This window comes from Arachis hypogaea, chromosome 16, assembly GCF_003086295.3.
Source record: "Arachis hypogaea cultivar Tifrunner chromosome 16, arahy.Tifrunner.gnm2.J5K5, whole genome shotgun sequence".
NCBI lineage: Eukaryota > Viridiplantae > Streptophyta > Magnoliopsida > Fabales > Fabaceae > Arachis > Arachis hypogaea.
In genome coordinates this window covers 22,509,780-22,526,055 of record NC_092051.1, presented here as the reverse complement: position 1 = coordinate 22,526,055, position 16,276 = coordinate 22,509,780, and the positions used below count along the sequence as shown (strand labels likewise).

Here is a 16,276-nt window from a genome sequence, read left to right as displayed (position 1 = left end):
GGAGCAGAAGATGGTAACGGGATGTAGGAGAGGGACAAAGAATTGCATGATACATATGGGATTTCCTTTGTTTATGTGTCTATTGTTGACATGAAGCAAGGTTCAAGGAAATAAAGTGACATTCAATTTGAAAAGGCAATATAATTATCGTGACCTGTGTGCTATATAATAGAAGGATATTTCGAAACGAAGCTACTCTTTAACGCGTTTTGTCTATTGCCATTCGCATAGATTGCGGGATATCATGTGCAGCACTCCATGTGCACTGTTAGAATAATCAGCAGCATCATCTGCATTTAATCACGAGTTTTAGGTAGATGTTTATAAACGTTCACATTGAAGCATGTTGCGCTTAGAATTTGGCGACCGACTTAGTTATTTCCCAAGCGATGTTTTTCTATGCACGTCTATCACATAATTATCATCAATAACACTTCGATACAAACCCAGTTTTCACTACAAAAGTCGACATTTCTTCCATGTAGAAGTATTTTAGTTTTTCTGTCACTTATTCACAGTAGGGGCGGCTATGCAAATGATTTTAGTTCAGTTCTCACAAACTATTTTCAGAGTTAAATAACTATTCACTTGAACAAAATAATAAAATAATCCTACTTTGAGTTTTTAACGCACTAGTCAGACAATTGATCCACCTAAGATAGTTGGTGTCTTTAATAAGGCTGGCCACTGTGATTCAGACTCAACTGTTTGGGTAGCATTGTAGCAACCAAACAAAAGCAGTAAAAGGAGGTGATTACCGTGGAAAAGTAGCATATTGATATTGGTTTGGTTTCATGAGTCATGAGTCATGGCCAACCCAACTATCATCATTATTAGGCTCCGCTTTTTGGCAAATGAAATTGCACCGGTAACTAAAAGAGCCCACTCACCACCCACCGCCTTTACACAAACTCACTATTCTTATTCTTGCTATTTATAATTCTATCCCTCTTACTCCTTTTTCACACTCTCTTTCTTCACTCCTCTTTCTCTTTCCTTGCAACAATGGAAGAAGCAAAACCCAACAAGGCGGCCCTGCTCTCATTCCTGGCCTTCTTCCTCTCACTCTCCGCAGCTGCCGCAGCAGCAGCCACTTCTAACTTCCAAACACAAACACTAACCGTCAACACTCTCCCTCACCCACCCATCCTCTCATGGCCCGAGTCCGAATCCAAATCCATCTCCGATTTCGACCCAGCCGAATCCGAAGCGGAATCCACCGCCATCTTCTCCCTGCAACTCCACCACATAGACGCTCTTTCCACTAACACAACACCACACCAGCTCTTCAACCTAAGGCTCCAACGAGACGCCGCCAGGGTCCACGCCCTGACCTCCATTGCCGCAGCTACCAACCGGACCCGTGCCGGGCCCCGTTCTCCCAGATCCGTTCCGGGTTTCAGCAGCTCAGTCATCTCTGGTCTAGCTCAAGGAAGTGGCGAGTACTTCACGCGCCTCGGTGTTGGGACCCCAGCCAGGTACGTGTACATGGTGCTTGACACCGGAAGCGACGTCGTTTGGCTTCAGTGCGCGCCATGCAGAAAATGCTACCAAGAAGCCGATCCAGTTTTCGACCCATCTAAATCCCGCACCTTCGCGAAAATCCCCTGTGGCGCCCCTCTCTGCCGCCGCCTTGACTCTCCGGGATGCAACCGGAACAAGGTCTGCCAGTATCAGGTCTCCTACGGCGACGGTTCCTTCACATTCGGTGATTTCTCCACCGAAACGCTCACATTTCGAAGGAGGAGGGTTGCGCGCGTGGCACTCGGGTGTGGTCACGACAACGAGGGTTTATTCGTCGGTGCCGCTGGCCTCTTGGGCCTGGGTCGTGGAAGGTTATCATTCCCAGCTCAAACCGGACGCCGGTTCAACCAGAAATTCTCTTACTGCCTCGTTGACCGATCCGCTTCTTCCAAACCATCTTCAATCGTTTTTGGTGACGCTGCCGTTTCTCGAACCGCTCGGTTCACTCCGCTTCTCAAAAACCCTAAGCTTGACACCTTCTACTACGTTGAGCTTATAGGTATCAGCGTCGGCGGCACTGCCGTTCGCGGAGTCTCCGCCTCGCTCTTTCGGATCGACGCCACAGGGAACGGTGGCGTTATAATCGATTCGGGTACTTCAGTAACCCGCTTGACCCGACCCGCTTACATCGCCCTGAGGGATGCTTACCGTGCCGGAGCCTCTCATCTGAAGCGTGCGCCGGAGTTTTCGCTCTTCGACACGTGTTACGATCTGTCGGGGCAGACTTCGGTGCAGGTTCCGAAGGTGGTGCTGCACTTCCGAGGTGCTGACGTGTCGCTGCCGGCTTCGAACTACATGATCCCGGTGGACAACAGTGGCAGCTTCTGCTTTGCGTTCGCCGGAACGATGAGCGGGTTGTCCATTATTGGCAACATTCAGCAACAAGGGTTTCGGGTCGTGTACGACCTTGCGGGGTCTCGGGTCGGGTTCGCGGAGCGAGGGTGCGAGTGAATGAATCCTGGGAATATCTTTTTCCCCTGTTTTATTATTATTGTTTTTAATTATTATTATATCTTAATTAAGTTCTGGAAATGTTAGATTAGATAAGGTAGATGAAGATGGGAGGAGAAACTAAATGAGAATGTCTGTAGTTTCTTCCACCTCTCTATTCAGATGTGCTTTGTTGTTGTTCTTTTTACCCTTAGTCTTACCGATTTGAATATAAATATTACTACATTCTTATTCGAGGCTAATGTACCAACAACAAGCATTCAGCATTCAGTAATCAATGCTTGAGATGATATAACCATTGCGCATTAGCACTTTAGCAGCATGCTTTGGCGCATGGCAAATAGTGTTGTTGAAATAATGTGTTAGTTCTAGACTTCTAGCTCCACAGCAAATATCATTTTCAATATACTCACATTTAGCTCTTATAGTAAGAAAAATATAACACATGAACACAGTAAGTTGGGGATGTGAATTTCGTGTTTAGCTTGACATAGACCCGTAGTTAGTTTCATAACACATCTTAATCGATTATTTATGGAGTAGTGTGTGTGTTGTTTTGCACTTGAATGAAGCGATGTGACCATGACGAGCACGCGTGGACCGTCAATCACGTACGGAAGAGCACTGTCTTGTCTTATTTTGCCACGCTGGCATCTTTTTCATTCGTGAAGCATTTTATTTGTTGTTTTCGATTACACGTGTAGTCTTCAAAGATATGTAAATGATGAATCCAATAAGCAATCTGCATGGCAATTGAAGGGAATTTTGGAATTAATAAGGTCGGTAGATTATGCCTTATTAAATCAGTCATTTCATCTATTTCTATATATCATATACAAGTTTTTCTTCTTCCAACTTATGCTAATAATAAAATTATTAGATGATTTCTGTAGAAGGGAGAGAATCATGGTAGAGGTCTTTCTTTGATAAATTGAGAGAAGTTAGTTGTTTTTAAGAAGGCTGGTAGACTGGATATTAAAAATATTGGCTTGATAAATTTATCCTTTCTTGACAAGTTAGTTTGACATTTTTTTAAATATTCAGATAAATTCTGAATTCAAATAATACTTGTTAAATATTTTAAGAATAATCATGGTCTTCAATATCATTATAGTAGTAAATTCTATTTTTGAAAAAGTATTGTTGAGACTTTCAATCAGATTAAAAATAACTGTTCTTGGTGTATGGAGAATATGAATCAATGAATCTAGTATGACTCTTGAATTCTTTCAGGTAAGTTTTGCAATGTAATGTCTTAGATCCATATCTTCAACAATACAGAATTAACTATTAATCAGATTTTAGAGAATAGAAGATGGCTTTTTGAGAGATTAGCAACTCCTCTCTTTCATGTTCTTGTAGATTTGCTGAATAATCTCAACCCTCAGCTTCAAACTGGTCAGTCTCCGGGTTGGGCTTGGCGGGTTTTCTCCTCTCATGAGTATTCTGCCAAAGATGGTTACTTATGGCTCTTGGGGAATAAAATTAATTGGAACACGCGAACAAATTGTAATTGGCTTTAGAGAAGCAAACTTCTTGAAAAAATAAAATTTTGTATCTGGTTGTGTTGTTTTGATGTCCTTTCCACGGCTTCCATGAGATTCAAAAGGGGTTTGGCTTTCTCAGAGATTTGCTCCCGCTGTAATGAGCATGCTAAATCATTGATCCATTGGTTATGGGATTGTATTAGGGCGAGAGATGTCTGGACACTTGTTGATCCGTCTCTTTTTTATTATGTTCGGAGCTCGACATCTCCTTTCTGGATTCAAGATACAGTTCACAAAGGGGACTATATTTTGTGCAGGTGCTTGGTGGTTATGGCACACAAGAACAAGGACATTAGTATTTTATCTGGATGTCTTTTTGGCCGTTAAAAACTGTTTCTCTGCTTATGTTGGCGATGATGGTGATCTAATCTCGAAGATTCGAGAAATGATTCTTCTTGATTGGGAGATGGATTTTAGTCTCATTTTGTGGGAAGGCCAAGTTGCAGATGGTTTAGCAAAATTAGTTGCCTTAGGATGCTATGATTATGTGAAATTCTTATCTCCAGTGCCAAAGATTGTGGATGCTCTTCAGCAGGATCTGTTAGCTCTTTGAGCTGTGTTCTGTTTTTTATTTTGTTTTGTTTTTTTTTTGTTTAGTCACCAAAAAACTATAGCAAGTGATGGACAATATAAAAGATTTGGTCAAAGAGTGCTTTGAGAGGCAAAAAGGGAGTTTCTAAATCGAATTAAGTAATGTAAATAAGTAAATAACACATAAAAAATAGAATTGACTTTTAAATGAAGATGAATATGGGGGCTATTACTTGACCATCAAGATATGATAAGAGCATAGGTAGTTAAACTTGGAGATTAAGTAAAAAACAAAAATGTGGGTAAGAGACCAATAACTACTTAGAGCACTACAGATTTTCTTTTCTCTAAAATAGGAGAGTAAAAAATATGGAATTTCAAACATCTCTAATCACACTAAATTTCTGTAAAATTTTTAATCATACTGATATAAAAGAAGATCATAAAATACTAGTATAAAGTGAGTGTTTGAAGTCAACTCTTTTTCTTTGTTGATATTTCTTTTCATTATATCTTTCTAGTTTACTTTTAGCATTTCTATTCATTTGTGTTCGTCATTTCATTCACATTTAAACAAGTTTTTCTTATCTCAGATTTTAGTAGCATTTGATTAAGTTGATTTGATCTTATTTTAATTATTGTTCTTGTCTAATAGTTGTTTATACAATTTTATTGTCATTAATCTAAAGAGTTCCATCATTATATTATTTGACACGTCAGTTTTGACACTACAATCGATAAGTCCGCATTGAGCTCGCTTCTTTTAGAAGAATTGTATCTACTATCTGAATTGAGATAATTGATACAAGCTTGAATCGACACTTATGTCGAAGTCGAACTAAAATCAAGCAAAACAATACCTATGGTTGACTAACGGGAAGTTATGGTTATTTAAAAGAAGGGAAAACGAGGCAAGAAGAACCGAAAAGTTAAAATATAATTTAAATAATTAGTTGATATTAATTGAAAAATATTTAGATCCTTCCTTGAATTGAAAAGATAAATGTTAAGATACTGTTGGTGTGAATTAGATTTCGATCAAACCTTGGCATTTCAACTAAAAAAAATCAAAAATAAAAATTTTGAACAAGGGAGTTAAAGGTCATTTTTGACATAGACGTGCTATGATGAGCATTGAGGTTCAGAAGTGAGAGGATCGATTTAGTTTCGTAAGATAACTAGATAAGTGGATCCATATTTTGACTCATCATAGTAACAAGAACCGAAGTATACTGCTAAAACTTCTTGAAACAAAGTAACAAACCTAAAAAGCATAGCATGGGTCTAACATACAAAGGCAAATCAACGAAGGATGAGACGATGAAAAAATGCTTTGACAAGGATTATAGTCAAAAGTCTATCACAAAGTTAAAATTGGAGAAAAACACTTAACAATATTTTAAAATAACAGAGTAAAGACAATTGAAGACACACATAAAAAGAGATTACAATTAAAAGTACTTAAATATTTAATTCATCCAAATTAATAACAGCTCTCAGGATGTGGGTGATATACTTGAATTCCAAATAGATATAAAATATGGATTAATATCTTGGAGGTCAAGCATAACCAGAACATCGGGTGAATTTCTTCATGACCAAGGAACAAGGTTTAGAGCTGAAGAATCTTGCCTATAAATAGAAGAATCACGAACTGGCGATGGAATTTCTATATACAAAATCACACCAAAATCCTGATAAATTTCCAATCACACAGATACTATAGAAGAACATAGAGTGTAAGTGTATCTGCGTGTCGAAAATTATTTCTTTCATTGTTCATTTTTACTTTCGATTTGTCTTTTAATTCTTTGAATTATCTCTTTTATTTCTTTAACTATTTTTCAGTATTAAGTCTTTCTTTACTTCTAGCTATTCTATTTTAGATCATGTTTAATTTTATTTCCATTTACATTTTTTAAAAAAATTTGTTTGCAAGAGCATCTCTAATACTAGTTCTAATTTTAGTTTTATTTTGGGTCCTACAAGAACATTTGTAGGACCATATATTATAAATAATAATTTGAAGTTAAAAGTGAAATTTGCTTCTCTAATGCTTAGTCTTAGTGTTTGTTTGGACGTTATTATTGAAAAAAGATCTTTTTTTTATTTTTTAATGTGTTTGACAAATTTCTAGTAGTAAAAGTAAAAGTACTAGAACAATAAAAAAAATCTTTTTTGAGAAGCTGTAATTTACATCTTTTTTTAAAAGATCTTTTTTCCTTAAAAAAATTATGTTTTTCATATAATAAATAAACAAAAAGTACTTTTATATTATTATACCCAAACATAATTGATAGATAAAAAGATATTTTTACATGAGATACCCAAATATAAAATTACTTATACTTTTCCATAAGATCTTTTAAAAAAAGATAACTCAAAAAAAGTCCTTAGTTCATTTAGAATTTTATATTTTTTAATTATTTTATCAACATAATTATATGAGTGACAAAATTTTATTGGTTTTCTATCAAGGTGATACGGTATCTCTAAGGTAATACTTGTTTCATTTCATAAATCAACTTCAATATAGATTTCAATTCTAAATCAATTCACTTCTTGAAAGTATCAAAAGTGATACTCTAAAAACACTCCATTGAAAATATTTTAAAATTTCACCCGGTCAATAATACAAAGTTTCTATTTCTTTTCCACTACTAGTAAAGTTTATTTCGACACTTATAATCGATAAGTCCCAAGGTTAAAGTTAAACTCTTTAAGAAGAATCGTATTTACTCTCCAAATTAAAATTTTGATATAAATTTGGGCAACCGTTTCTATCTGAGATAAAAAAAAAACCAAAATCCAAACAAAAAAGATACTAATATTTTTAGTTAAATAAATAATTAATAATAATATTTTAAATATAAATTAAATATAAAAAACAGTTGATTGTGTAACATTTTTCTTAAATAAATTACCCGGATAGCATGGTTAAATCAACAACCATGCTTGAAGCAGACACGGGCACATGCTCTGTTGCCATGATTCCAAAGTGCCCATATATGTTCCACATGAAAAAACAAAAAAATAAAAAATTCAATCACCAACCAACCAGCCGACTCTTAAAAATTAACTGATAATAATACATAAAAGGAGTAAATGGCTAGTGCTGTAGAAGGTAGTTAGGAAAAAGAGGAAACCGAAATTCTCTTTTCTAATATGTTGTGGAATCTAGCTGTTAAGAGATTAAAAAGTAGAAGAAAGCATCCATCGGTGGAAGCTCCCTTTTTACTTTGCAAAATCACAATGATGGGGCACCAAGCTTCTCCATTTCAGCTTAACACTGCCTAATTTTTCTTATTGCTTTCGATCCAACCACCAAGTTAATTAAGTAACTAGTTTCTTTTCGCCAAATCGTATAGCTCACGTTCGAAATCGTGAACATACTCATTATATTATAATAAAGTAGTATGATGGCGATGCTCACATGTGGCCTAAACTCTCATTGTCCTATGATACGTTTGTAGAACAAATTGAACTTAATTTATAAGATTTAAACAAAGTATAGATTGAGTAAAAGCATGCCTATAAGGCTATAAAAGCGGGATCAAGTAATCATGACTGCTCTTTGTATTCTGTATCGTTAGACTAAAAGCTAAGGATGAATGTGTGTGTATGTATATGGCAGTCCATTTGTCAATATATGTGATCATTTATAGGCTGAAACCGAGGTAACAAATTCCAATATTGAAAATTCACCGATACATTACATAAAACCTTCTGCATGGTTGACGTGCAGAAATCATCAACCATTTTATACAAATTTTTTATTTTCGTATAAAGCCAACCCGTGTCCATGTGAATGGAACTTCTTAATTAGACATTATGAAGGAGGGTAGACAAAACTTATCAGAATTGCAATGATAAAGTTGTATATTATATCCAAGAATAATGCGTACATTGCACCTACAACCCCTATTTTCCATCCGCACATATGGTTTTTGTGCATATATCTTCTATACGAAACATTAATTTAATGAATTTTAATGAGTCAAAAGTGATATTTGACATTGCACTCAAAGTTTAAAATAGTCCTTAAAATTAATAGTTGTTTATATCTGACCTAAAACATTCAGCTAGATCCAAAAGTAGGAAAAGCCTAAAATACAGTTATCGCCTAGCCGACTTTTCAATAGGTCAGATAAAAGTGCTACAAAGTAATAACTCTCACCTTTAAAAGAGTTATAACTAACCCCTAATATCTCTCCCCACTTCTAAAAGAGAGATCTTAACAACCCCTTGATAAAAGGGCGGTTATCCTCTGTAACCTCTATCAATAGGAGAACTACTCTAACGGTAGTTATTGGCTCATTACCTATAAATATCCTAACACTCTCACGTATACTTAAGTCCTAATACTCTATAAACCTGCTAAAACCCTTGTTGACTTAGGTATCGGAGTGTTTTGCAAGTACCACCCCCCATCTCCTCACAAACAACTCGAACGACGGTTGTCTGACACAGTTAAGTCGGAAACCACCTCACTAAGAGCTTGGACCTCATGTTCAAGCCCAGACACGATCCCGTTTCAAGTAACCCTCGAAACATTGGAGCCATTGCCAGGGACTTGGAAATCAGCATTCTATGGCGGACGATCATCCTGAAGACGGACGTATAGTGTTTGAATCGTATCCAGAATACCAAGACATTATCAACAATGACCACACCCTTGTGGTACCTCCTCCAAGGATGAAGGAACTGCACGGGGAAGGCGTGTCGGGCGATCATCATCACAGAAGAATCCCTTCCGAGGTTCGTTACCCGAAAGGAGAGAACCAACCCCATTCCATTGACCTCATGGGGTGCATCATGGACATCATGGTCGACTCGAACAACTAGAGCAGGAGTTAGAGTAACAACATGAGGCAGAGAGAAACCTAAGAAGAGAAATTAAACGACGAAGAGAGTTGGAAGAAAAGCTCTCAAAGTTGGAATCCAACCTCTGAGGTAGGAATTCGCACACAACTCGGAAAAATACCCCATTGGGAGGAGAAGATCCTTTCACTGAAGACATCATGCGGGCTAGAGTTCCTAGAAACTTCAAAAGGCCAGACATAAATCTTTATGACGGGACGACCGACCCGAGGCACCACCTAAGTAACTTAAAAAGTTGGATGTACTTGGCTGACATCTCAGATGCTACTCGCTGCAAGGCCTTCCTGACAACCTTAACGAAGTCGGTCATGAAATGGTTTGACAGCCTCCACTTAGGTCGGTTACTAGTTTCAACGACCTTGTGCGAAAATTTCTCACGCGGTTTTCAATTCAAAAGGACAAGGTCAAGCATGCACCCAGTCTACTTAGACTCAAAGAGAAAGTCGGCGAATCCCTTAGAGACTATATGGAGAGATTCAACAAGACATGTTTGAAAATCCAAGACTTACCCACTGAGGCAATAATAATTGGACTAGTCAATGGTCTCCGAGAAAGCCCCTTTTTCCAGTCTATCTCAAAAAGACACCCGACTTCTTTGAGCGATGTATAGGAACATGCTGAAAAATACATCAATATGGAAGAAAATGTCAGGCTGCGAGAATCAAATTGGCGACTAGGGAATCGTCATCAGGCATGGGAAAAGAAAAAGGAGCCCAAGAAAAAAGAATAATTTAGCTCGGAGAAACCTAGGAGGTATCACAACTACACTTCGCTACGAGTTTCTCTCGCGGATATCTACAAAAAAATTTGCCATACTGAGAAGCTCCCCTCCCCCTCGTGCCCAATCAAAAATAAAAAGGGTAGAAGCCGTAATGAATATTGTGAGTACTACAAGCTGTACGGGCACTCTATAAATGACTGGTACGACTTAAAAAATGTGATAGAAAAACTAGGCAGGGAAAGTCGGTTAAATAGATATCTCATGGATAGGTCGAACGGTCATGGAAAGAGGAAGAGAGATGAAGAAATCAGCAGAAGAGGTCAGCCCCCATAAACTCCAGAGTGAAATGTCCACATGATAGCAGGAGGTTTCGCCGGCGGAGGAGTGACCAAGTCGTCTCGAAAGAGATATTTGAAAGAAGTCTACTACGTCGGAGAAGAGACTCCCGATCTACCAACTATCTCTTTCACAAAAGAGGACGTGCAAGGAATAACATCTGGGCATGATGACCCCATTGTAATCACCATGATACTTGCTAATGCAAATTTACACAGGACTTTAGTGGACCAAGGAAGCTCGACCGACATATTGTTCAAACCTGTATTCGACAAGATAGGGTTCGAAGAAAGGGAATTAAAATCCTACCTGGATACTCTTTTTGATCTTGGAGATACGCCGATTAGGCTATTAGGGTTTATTTCCCTATATATTACTTTTGGAAAGGGATTGAGGTCAAAAACCCTAAACATCAACTACATTATTGTGGATGTAGCTTTAATCTACAATGCCCTAATTGGCAGGATGTAACGACCTAACTTCCAGAACGTCATGATCATACCGAAAGTGAGGCGTTACCAACCTGCTTTCCTTTATTAACTATTTACTATTGAGCCTTTAGTTCGATATTGCGTTTCAGTTTTATAAAAAAAATTCTAGAAAAATTTTGTTTTTGATTATCAAAATCATATATCAAACATTTCAAAGTAGTAATAATCACATAATTATTAATAATAATATCTGTCATACAAAAGATTTCAAGTAAAACTCAGATACAAATCCTATCCCTCTGTATAAAATATAAATCTTAAGCAATAAGGGCGAGGGAACTCTATGAAAGCAAATTAACTCACACTTAACTCATAAATAAATTCTATAATCGCCCGCAGCTTCACACTGTGTCTTCGAACCTGTGTCACTGAAAAGGTGGAGGATTTTGGGGTGAGAACAAACCACACGTTCTCAGTAGGGAATGGGAATGCCGTAAAAGTAATGATTAACATGCAAATAATTAACTCAAGTTTCCAATGTAGTTTTCTTTATCAAACCTTTTCAAAAATTTCTTAAGACTTACTTGAAACCGTTTAAATCCCTTTCTTTAAATCATATTACTTACATAAAGTCTCAACCGCATTAGCAATTCATCAGCTACAAATAGCATTCCTCAACCATCACAGTAACTAAGTAAATCAGCAACATAAATAATATACCCAAACCTCATTTCACAAATACCATTCCTCAAATTTTGCTAAGTTCACAGCATCAACAAAAATATCTAATCAAACACACAAGCAAGTCACTAAGACAAACAGCACAATCACAAAGAAACAAGACAAGCAACACAAATTACAAGAAATAAAACAAACAAACACAATCAAATGCAGATGCGCAAATAAGGATGATGCATGTCTAGCCCTAGTGGAGGTAATGAGCTCATTTGTCGGTTACAGACCCGCTCCCGACGTTACCCGGAGTCCTTTGACCAGGTAAGGCTTTCCAGTTGGCTATACCTCTGTGTACAGGAAATAACCCCTCTGCCACCACAGGGTCCACTGCACGCAGGAAATAACACATCTGCCATTGCAGGGATGTATGCCGACACATCTTCTGTATACAGGAAATAACCCCTCTGCCACTACAGAAATGAAACAGGTGGTCACGGTACTTCGGTAGCAGGAAATAACCCCTCTGCCTTACAGAATTAAAATATGGATCTGTACCGCAGGAAAGCGTTCTCAGTGGTCGTACCACCATCTATCTGACTGCCTTCACGCAGTAGATCTTCATACAAGTATATCCGGTGTTGCCTTAACGCAACAAATGAATAAACACATCTCTTGGGTTGCCTCAAGCAACAAATGACCTTTCAACAGGTCCTCTACTTTTTATTCTCTTTTATAATCATAAATACGCAAGCGGGACAAAACCCACGTCCTTGCCAACAATTTCATAAACTGAATACCTTTCCTCAAAAGAATCAGTGTAATTATCATCATAAGTTATCATTCTCGTTATTCATCTCCAGTTACATATTCTTATACAATATCTTCATTCTCGTTATTCATCTCCAGTTACATATTCTTATACAATATCTCTCTCTTTCTTTATTCAATCATGTTGTACAGACTTTACGACTTCCACTTTTGCAACCTCTTAACTCGAACCAATTTTAAAACTATTTTCTGGTTTAATTTTCTTTCAAAAGACTCAAGAAAATTATTTATTTTAAATTCGTTAAATACTTTTCAAAACATCACCCTCTTACTAAAAGTAACCAAATAAAACTCTTTTTCAAGTTTACTAACTTTCTAAAGACTCAAAAACCATCTCTCTTTACCATTCAAATTCAAATATTATATATTCATTAAACTTCTAAAAAGTAATCCTTTATTTCAAACCCCATGCATAACTCTCTTCATATTGAATAAATCTCAAAACATAACTTCTTTTATAAATAATTCAAACTTGAACATAAACCTTGGTAATTCAAATTCAAAATAGTATAATTCTTTTCTTACCTAAATAAAACTCAAATAATATAATTTTCCAAGTTCAAATCTTCTAAAATGACTTTTCAAATAAAACTTCAAAGTTTATAAAATTTCGGCAGCACCTCCCCTAAAACTCGAAATTAGCCACCCTTACGGGTTCCCTCTTTCTCAACAGGTCTCCCCCTTTCCTCAACAATTACCAAATAAGAGGTTCTCAAATCAGTCAAAAAATTCACAATTTACAATAGCCAACAGTTCGGTCATAACCCACAATTCCCACATAACCCATCAATTCAACTTTCACCTCATCAATTCGTAACTAACTTTCACTTATCATAGGATTCTTTCAAAATTAAACTCAATAAACTAGTATTCCAAGAATCAGCCTTCCATGTTTTTAAGTTGTTTATTTATTATTAACATTACTATTTTAGTATAAAAGTCAGATTTCAAGAAAATAATTTAATAAATAAACTTCAATCTTTTAATGGTTCTCAAACTTAATTCTAATTAGTCATGAATTAACATTAACAACTATCAAAACCATTTTCAACCAATCCCAAATCAGTTTCATAGCCATCCCGATACATCAAATATCTAAAATTAACAACAAGCAGTTATTCTCAATAATCAGAATACAGCCACAACTCAACCAATTTAGCATACTCAAATAATGTCAGGATTTTCAGCAATTACAAAACAATCTGAAACCAATAAGAATCACAATCTCCAACCAAAACCAATCTCATTAGTTAATCACTCACAACAACAAAACTGGTCACAATCACAGCCATAATCTAAACTCAATTATCAGTTATCCATACACTAGCTTTTCAATAATCAGCTCAGCACATCTCAATTTAATAAGTAAAATTAACTGAATCACCATTTGTAGCTACATTTCAACCAATTCCAACCTGTCACAAATCCATTTTACAGCCATTCCTAATATATTAAATTTCCAATTCAATATCAAACAATTTAAAGTAATTCATTCAGGATCAGAATCTCAGCCAATTTATTGCCAAAAATCAATAATTTGAAATGCAATTCACAACCACATCTAATTTCAATTACAATTCAGCGTAATCACAACCACATTCAATTCTAATAATAAATCAGAATAATCACTCCAACTAACTATTCTCAAACAAATTTCAAACAATTCACGTCAACTAATGAACCCTTAAACATTATTAACTATTTGCAGTTATCAAATAACTTTATAGGCATTCTAAAATAAAAACGTTAAATCCCCTACCTCAATGTCGCATTAACAACGCAATTAAACCAAGCAGCAGCCTCGGTGACGTTTTTCCTATGAGTTCCCTTCCTCTGGCAACAACACAGCAGCTCGGGACCAAAACAGTAGTGGTTCTAATGGTGGTTTCTTGGGCAACTCGAATGTTAGTTCCCGGTGGCAGAGAGCTCCGGCAACTCACAGAACCCAGAGACAGAGGCAGAACTGGTGAGCGCTCCTCCTCCAGCGGCGGCTTGGTGAGACGCGGAGGCAGCAGAGTGAGGCAACGGCGGCGCTGCGGCTCAGTAACGATGACGCGGTGGCAGCTCGCGAGGATGGCGACGGCAACCCACAGCGCTGACGGCGACAAGGCTGGTCGCGGGCTTCTTCCTCTCGCATAGGTCACAGCGGCGATTTACAGGCCCAACGACAGTGACTGTGAGGGCAACGAGCGGCTTCTTCCTCGCGGTGTCTGGCTCTCTCTCCGCGCTTGACGGCGTTCGGTGGCAATGGAGGCATGGCGGTGACACAGCAAAGGTTTCCTCCTCCCTTGGCTCTCGCGTGGTTCTTCCTTCCTCCTTGAACAGCGACGACGGCGTCCTCTTCGTCGGCAATAATGACGGCGGCAATGGCGAGGCGGGCTGGGCGTGGTGCAGCTCCGTTCACGAGGTGTGGGTGTGTGACAGAAGGGGTGTGGGCTGAATGAGTGTGGTGTCCTGAGTGTGTGTGTGTGCCGCGGTGAAGCTGAGGGAGAGAGGGTGAGTCTGTACGCTTGTGATGAGGGTGACGGCGCTGAGGAGAGTGGGGGAGGGTTAGGGTTTCTCATTAGTAACTTAGGGTTTCCAATTTGGGAAATTAGGGTTAGAAATTAGGATTTTATAAAGAAATAAGGATAGATATGAGTAGATATTTTGATAAAATTGAAGGGTAGGATAATTTTAAAATCAAATGTACTTTATTAAAAATATTTAGAAATATTATTTATCAACATATTGCTAAGTTCAATCAATTATTTCTAATTTAAATTATAAAATAAACATATTAATCATATAATTATAAAATATAGTTCAAACTCAATATTAATCATTCAAATTAAATGATATAACTTCTCATTATTTTTCTATCACTAGACTTTAATTTCAATTTATAAAATAACCAATTATAATAAAAATTGTACATAAATATTAATTGACGTAAACTTAAAGTATTTATAAATATCAATCTAATCATTTCTAATAAAATAATTTCTAGGAGTTCAAATTAATAACATAATTCATTCAAAATAGAATTTATTTAAATTAAATTATACAATTCTTCTTATTTTTCAATTATCAAAATTATAATTTCAATTGTACCAAATATCTAATAAAGATTATATAAAAATTCTAATTAATTTAAACTTCAATTATCATGAAACTCCATTTAATTAACTTTAGTAAAATAATTTTTCTTAAAATAAAATTATCAACAAATAAAATAAATCACAAATAATTAATTATTTGATTTTCAAAAACTAGGGTTGTTACATTTTACCCACCTTAGAAAAATTTTCGCCCTCGAAAATTGCTAGAATAAAATAAATTCAAACTGAAATCAAAGAAAGCAGAATATATGGACAAAAGTATAGGCAATGTCAAGGATGAATATTCAAAGAGCTAAGTAAGCAATCAGATTCATAGGCAAGCAAAGATATACAAGAATGACAAGGTATGGTTGGGAAACAATCAAATCACATTCTAAGGAGGAAATTCAAACTAGAGAATTCTAATGAAAGCAACTAAGAAAAAGATGGCACGAGTTTATGTGGCACGAATAAAGATTATACGTCGAATCGAAGCTAACTTCATAACTTCTAACGCTCCCAAACCCCGTGAATCGTATTACCTATTTTTCTATTTCGTCTATGATAACTCATTAGTGTTCCCATATACATAAATCATTAGTATTAAGTTGGCCAGACCTAATACCATGAAGCATGCAATGGTAGACTAACAGCGTTGATCATCAGACAGTCATGCATATAAAACTCAAACTCTTGTTATCAGAACAAGTCACAAAGCATGGCAGACACTCAGAGTATGCAGTGAAGCATAGTCAGTCCATTCCCAAGGCT

The 16,276-nt window shown here is 36.7% G+C and overlaps 1 protein-coding gene across 1 annotated transcript; it reads left to right on the top strand.

Moving 5' to 3' along the window:
* The first annotated feature begins 494 nt into the window (after positions 1-494).
* On the top strand, positions 495-2,709 carry LOC112758455 (aspartyl protease family protein 2). The gene has a single exon (XM_025807133.3). It carries the CDS (start codon positions 1,006-1,008, stop codon positions 2,473-2,475), a length of 1,470 nt encoding a protein of 489 aa, XP_025662918.1. The 5' UTR covers positions 495-1,005; the 3' UTR covers positions 2,476-2,709.
* The last annotated feature ends 13,567 nt before the right edge of the window (positions 2,710-16,276 follow it).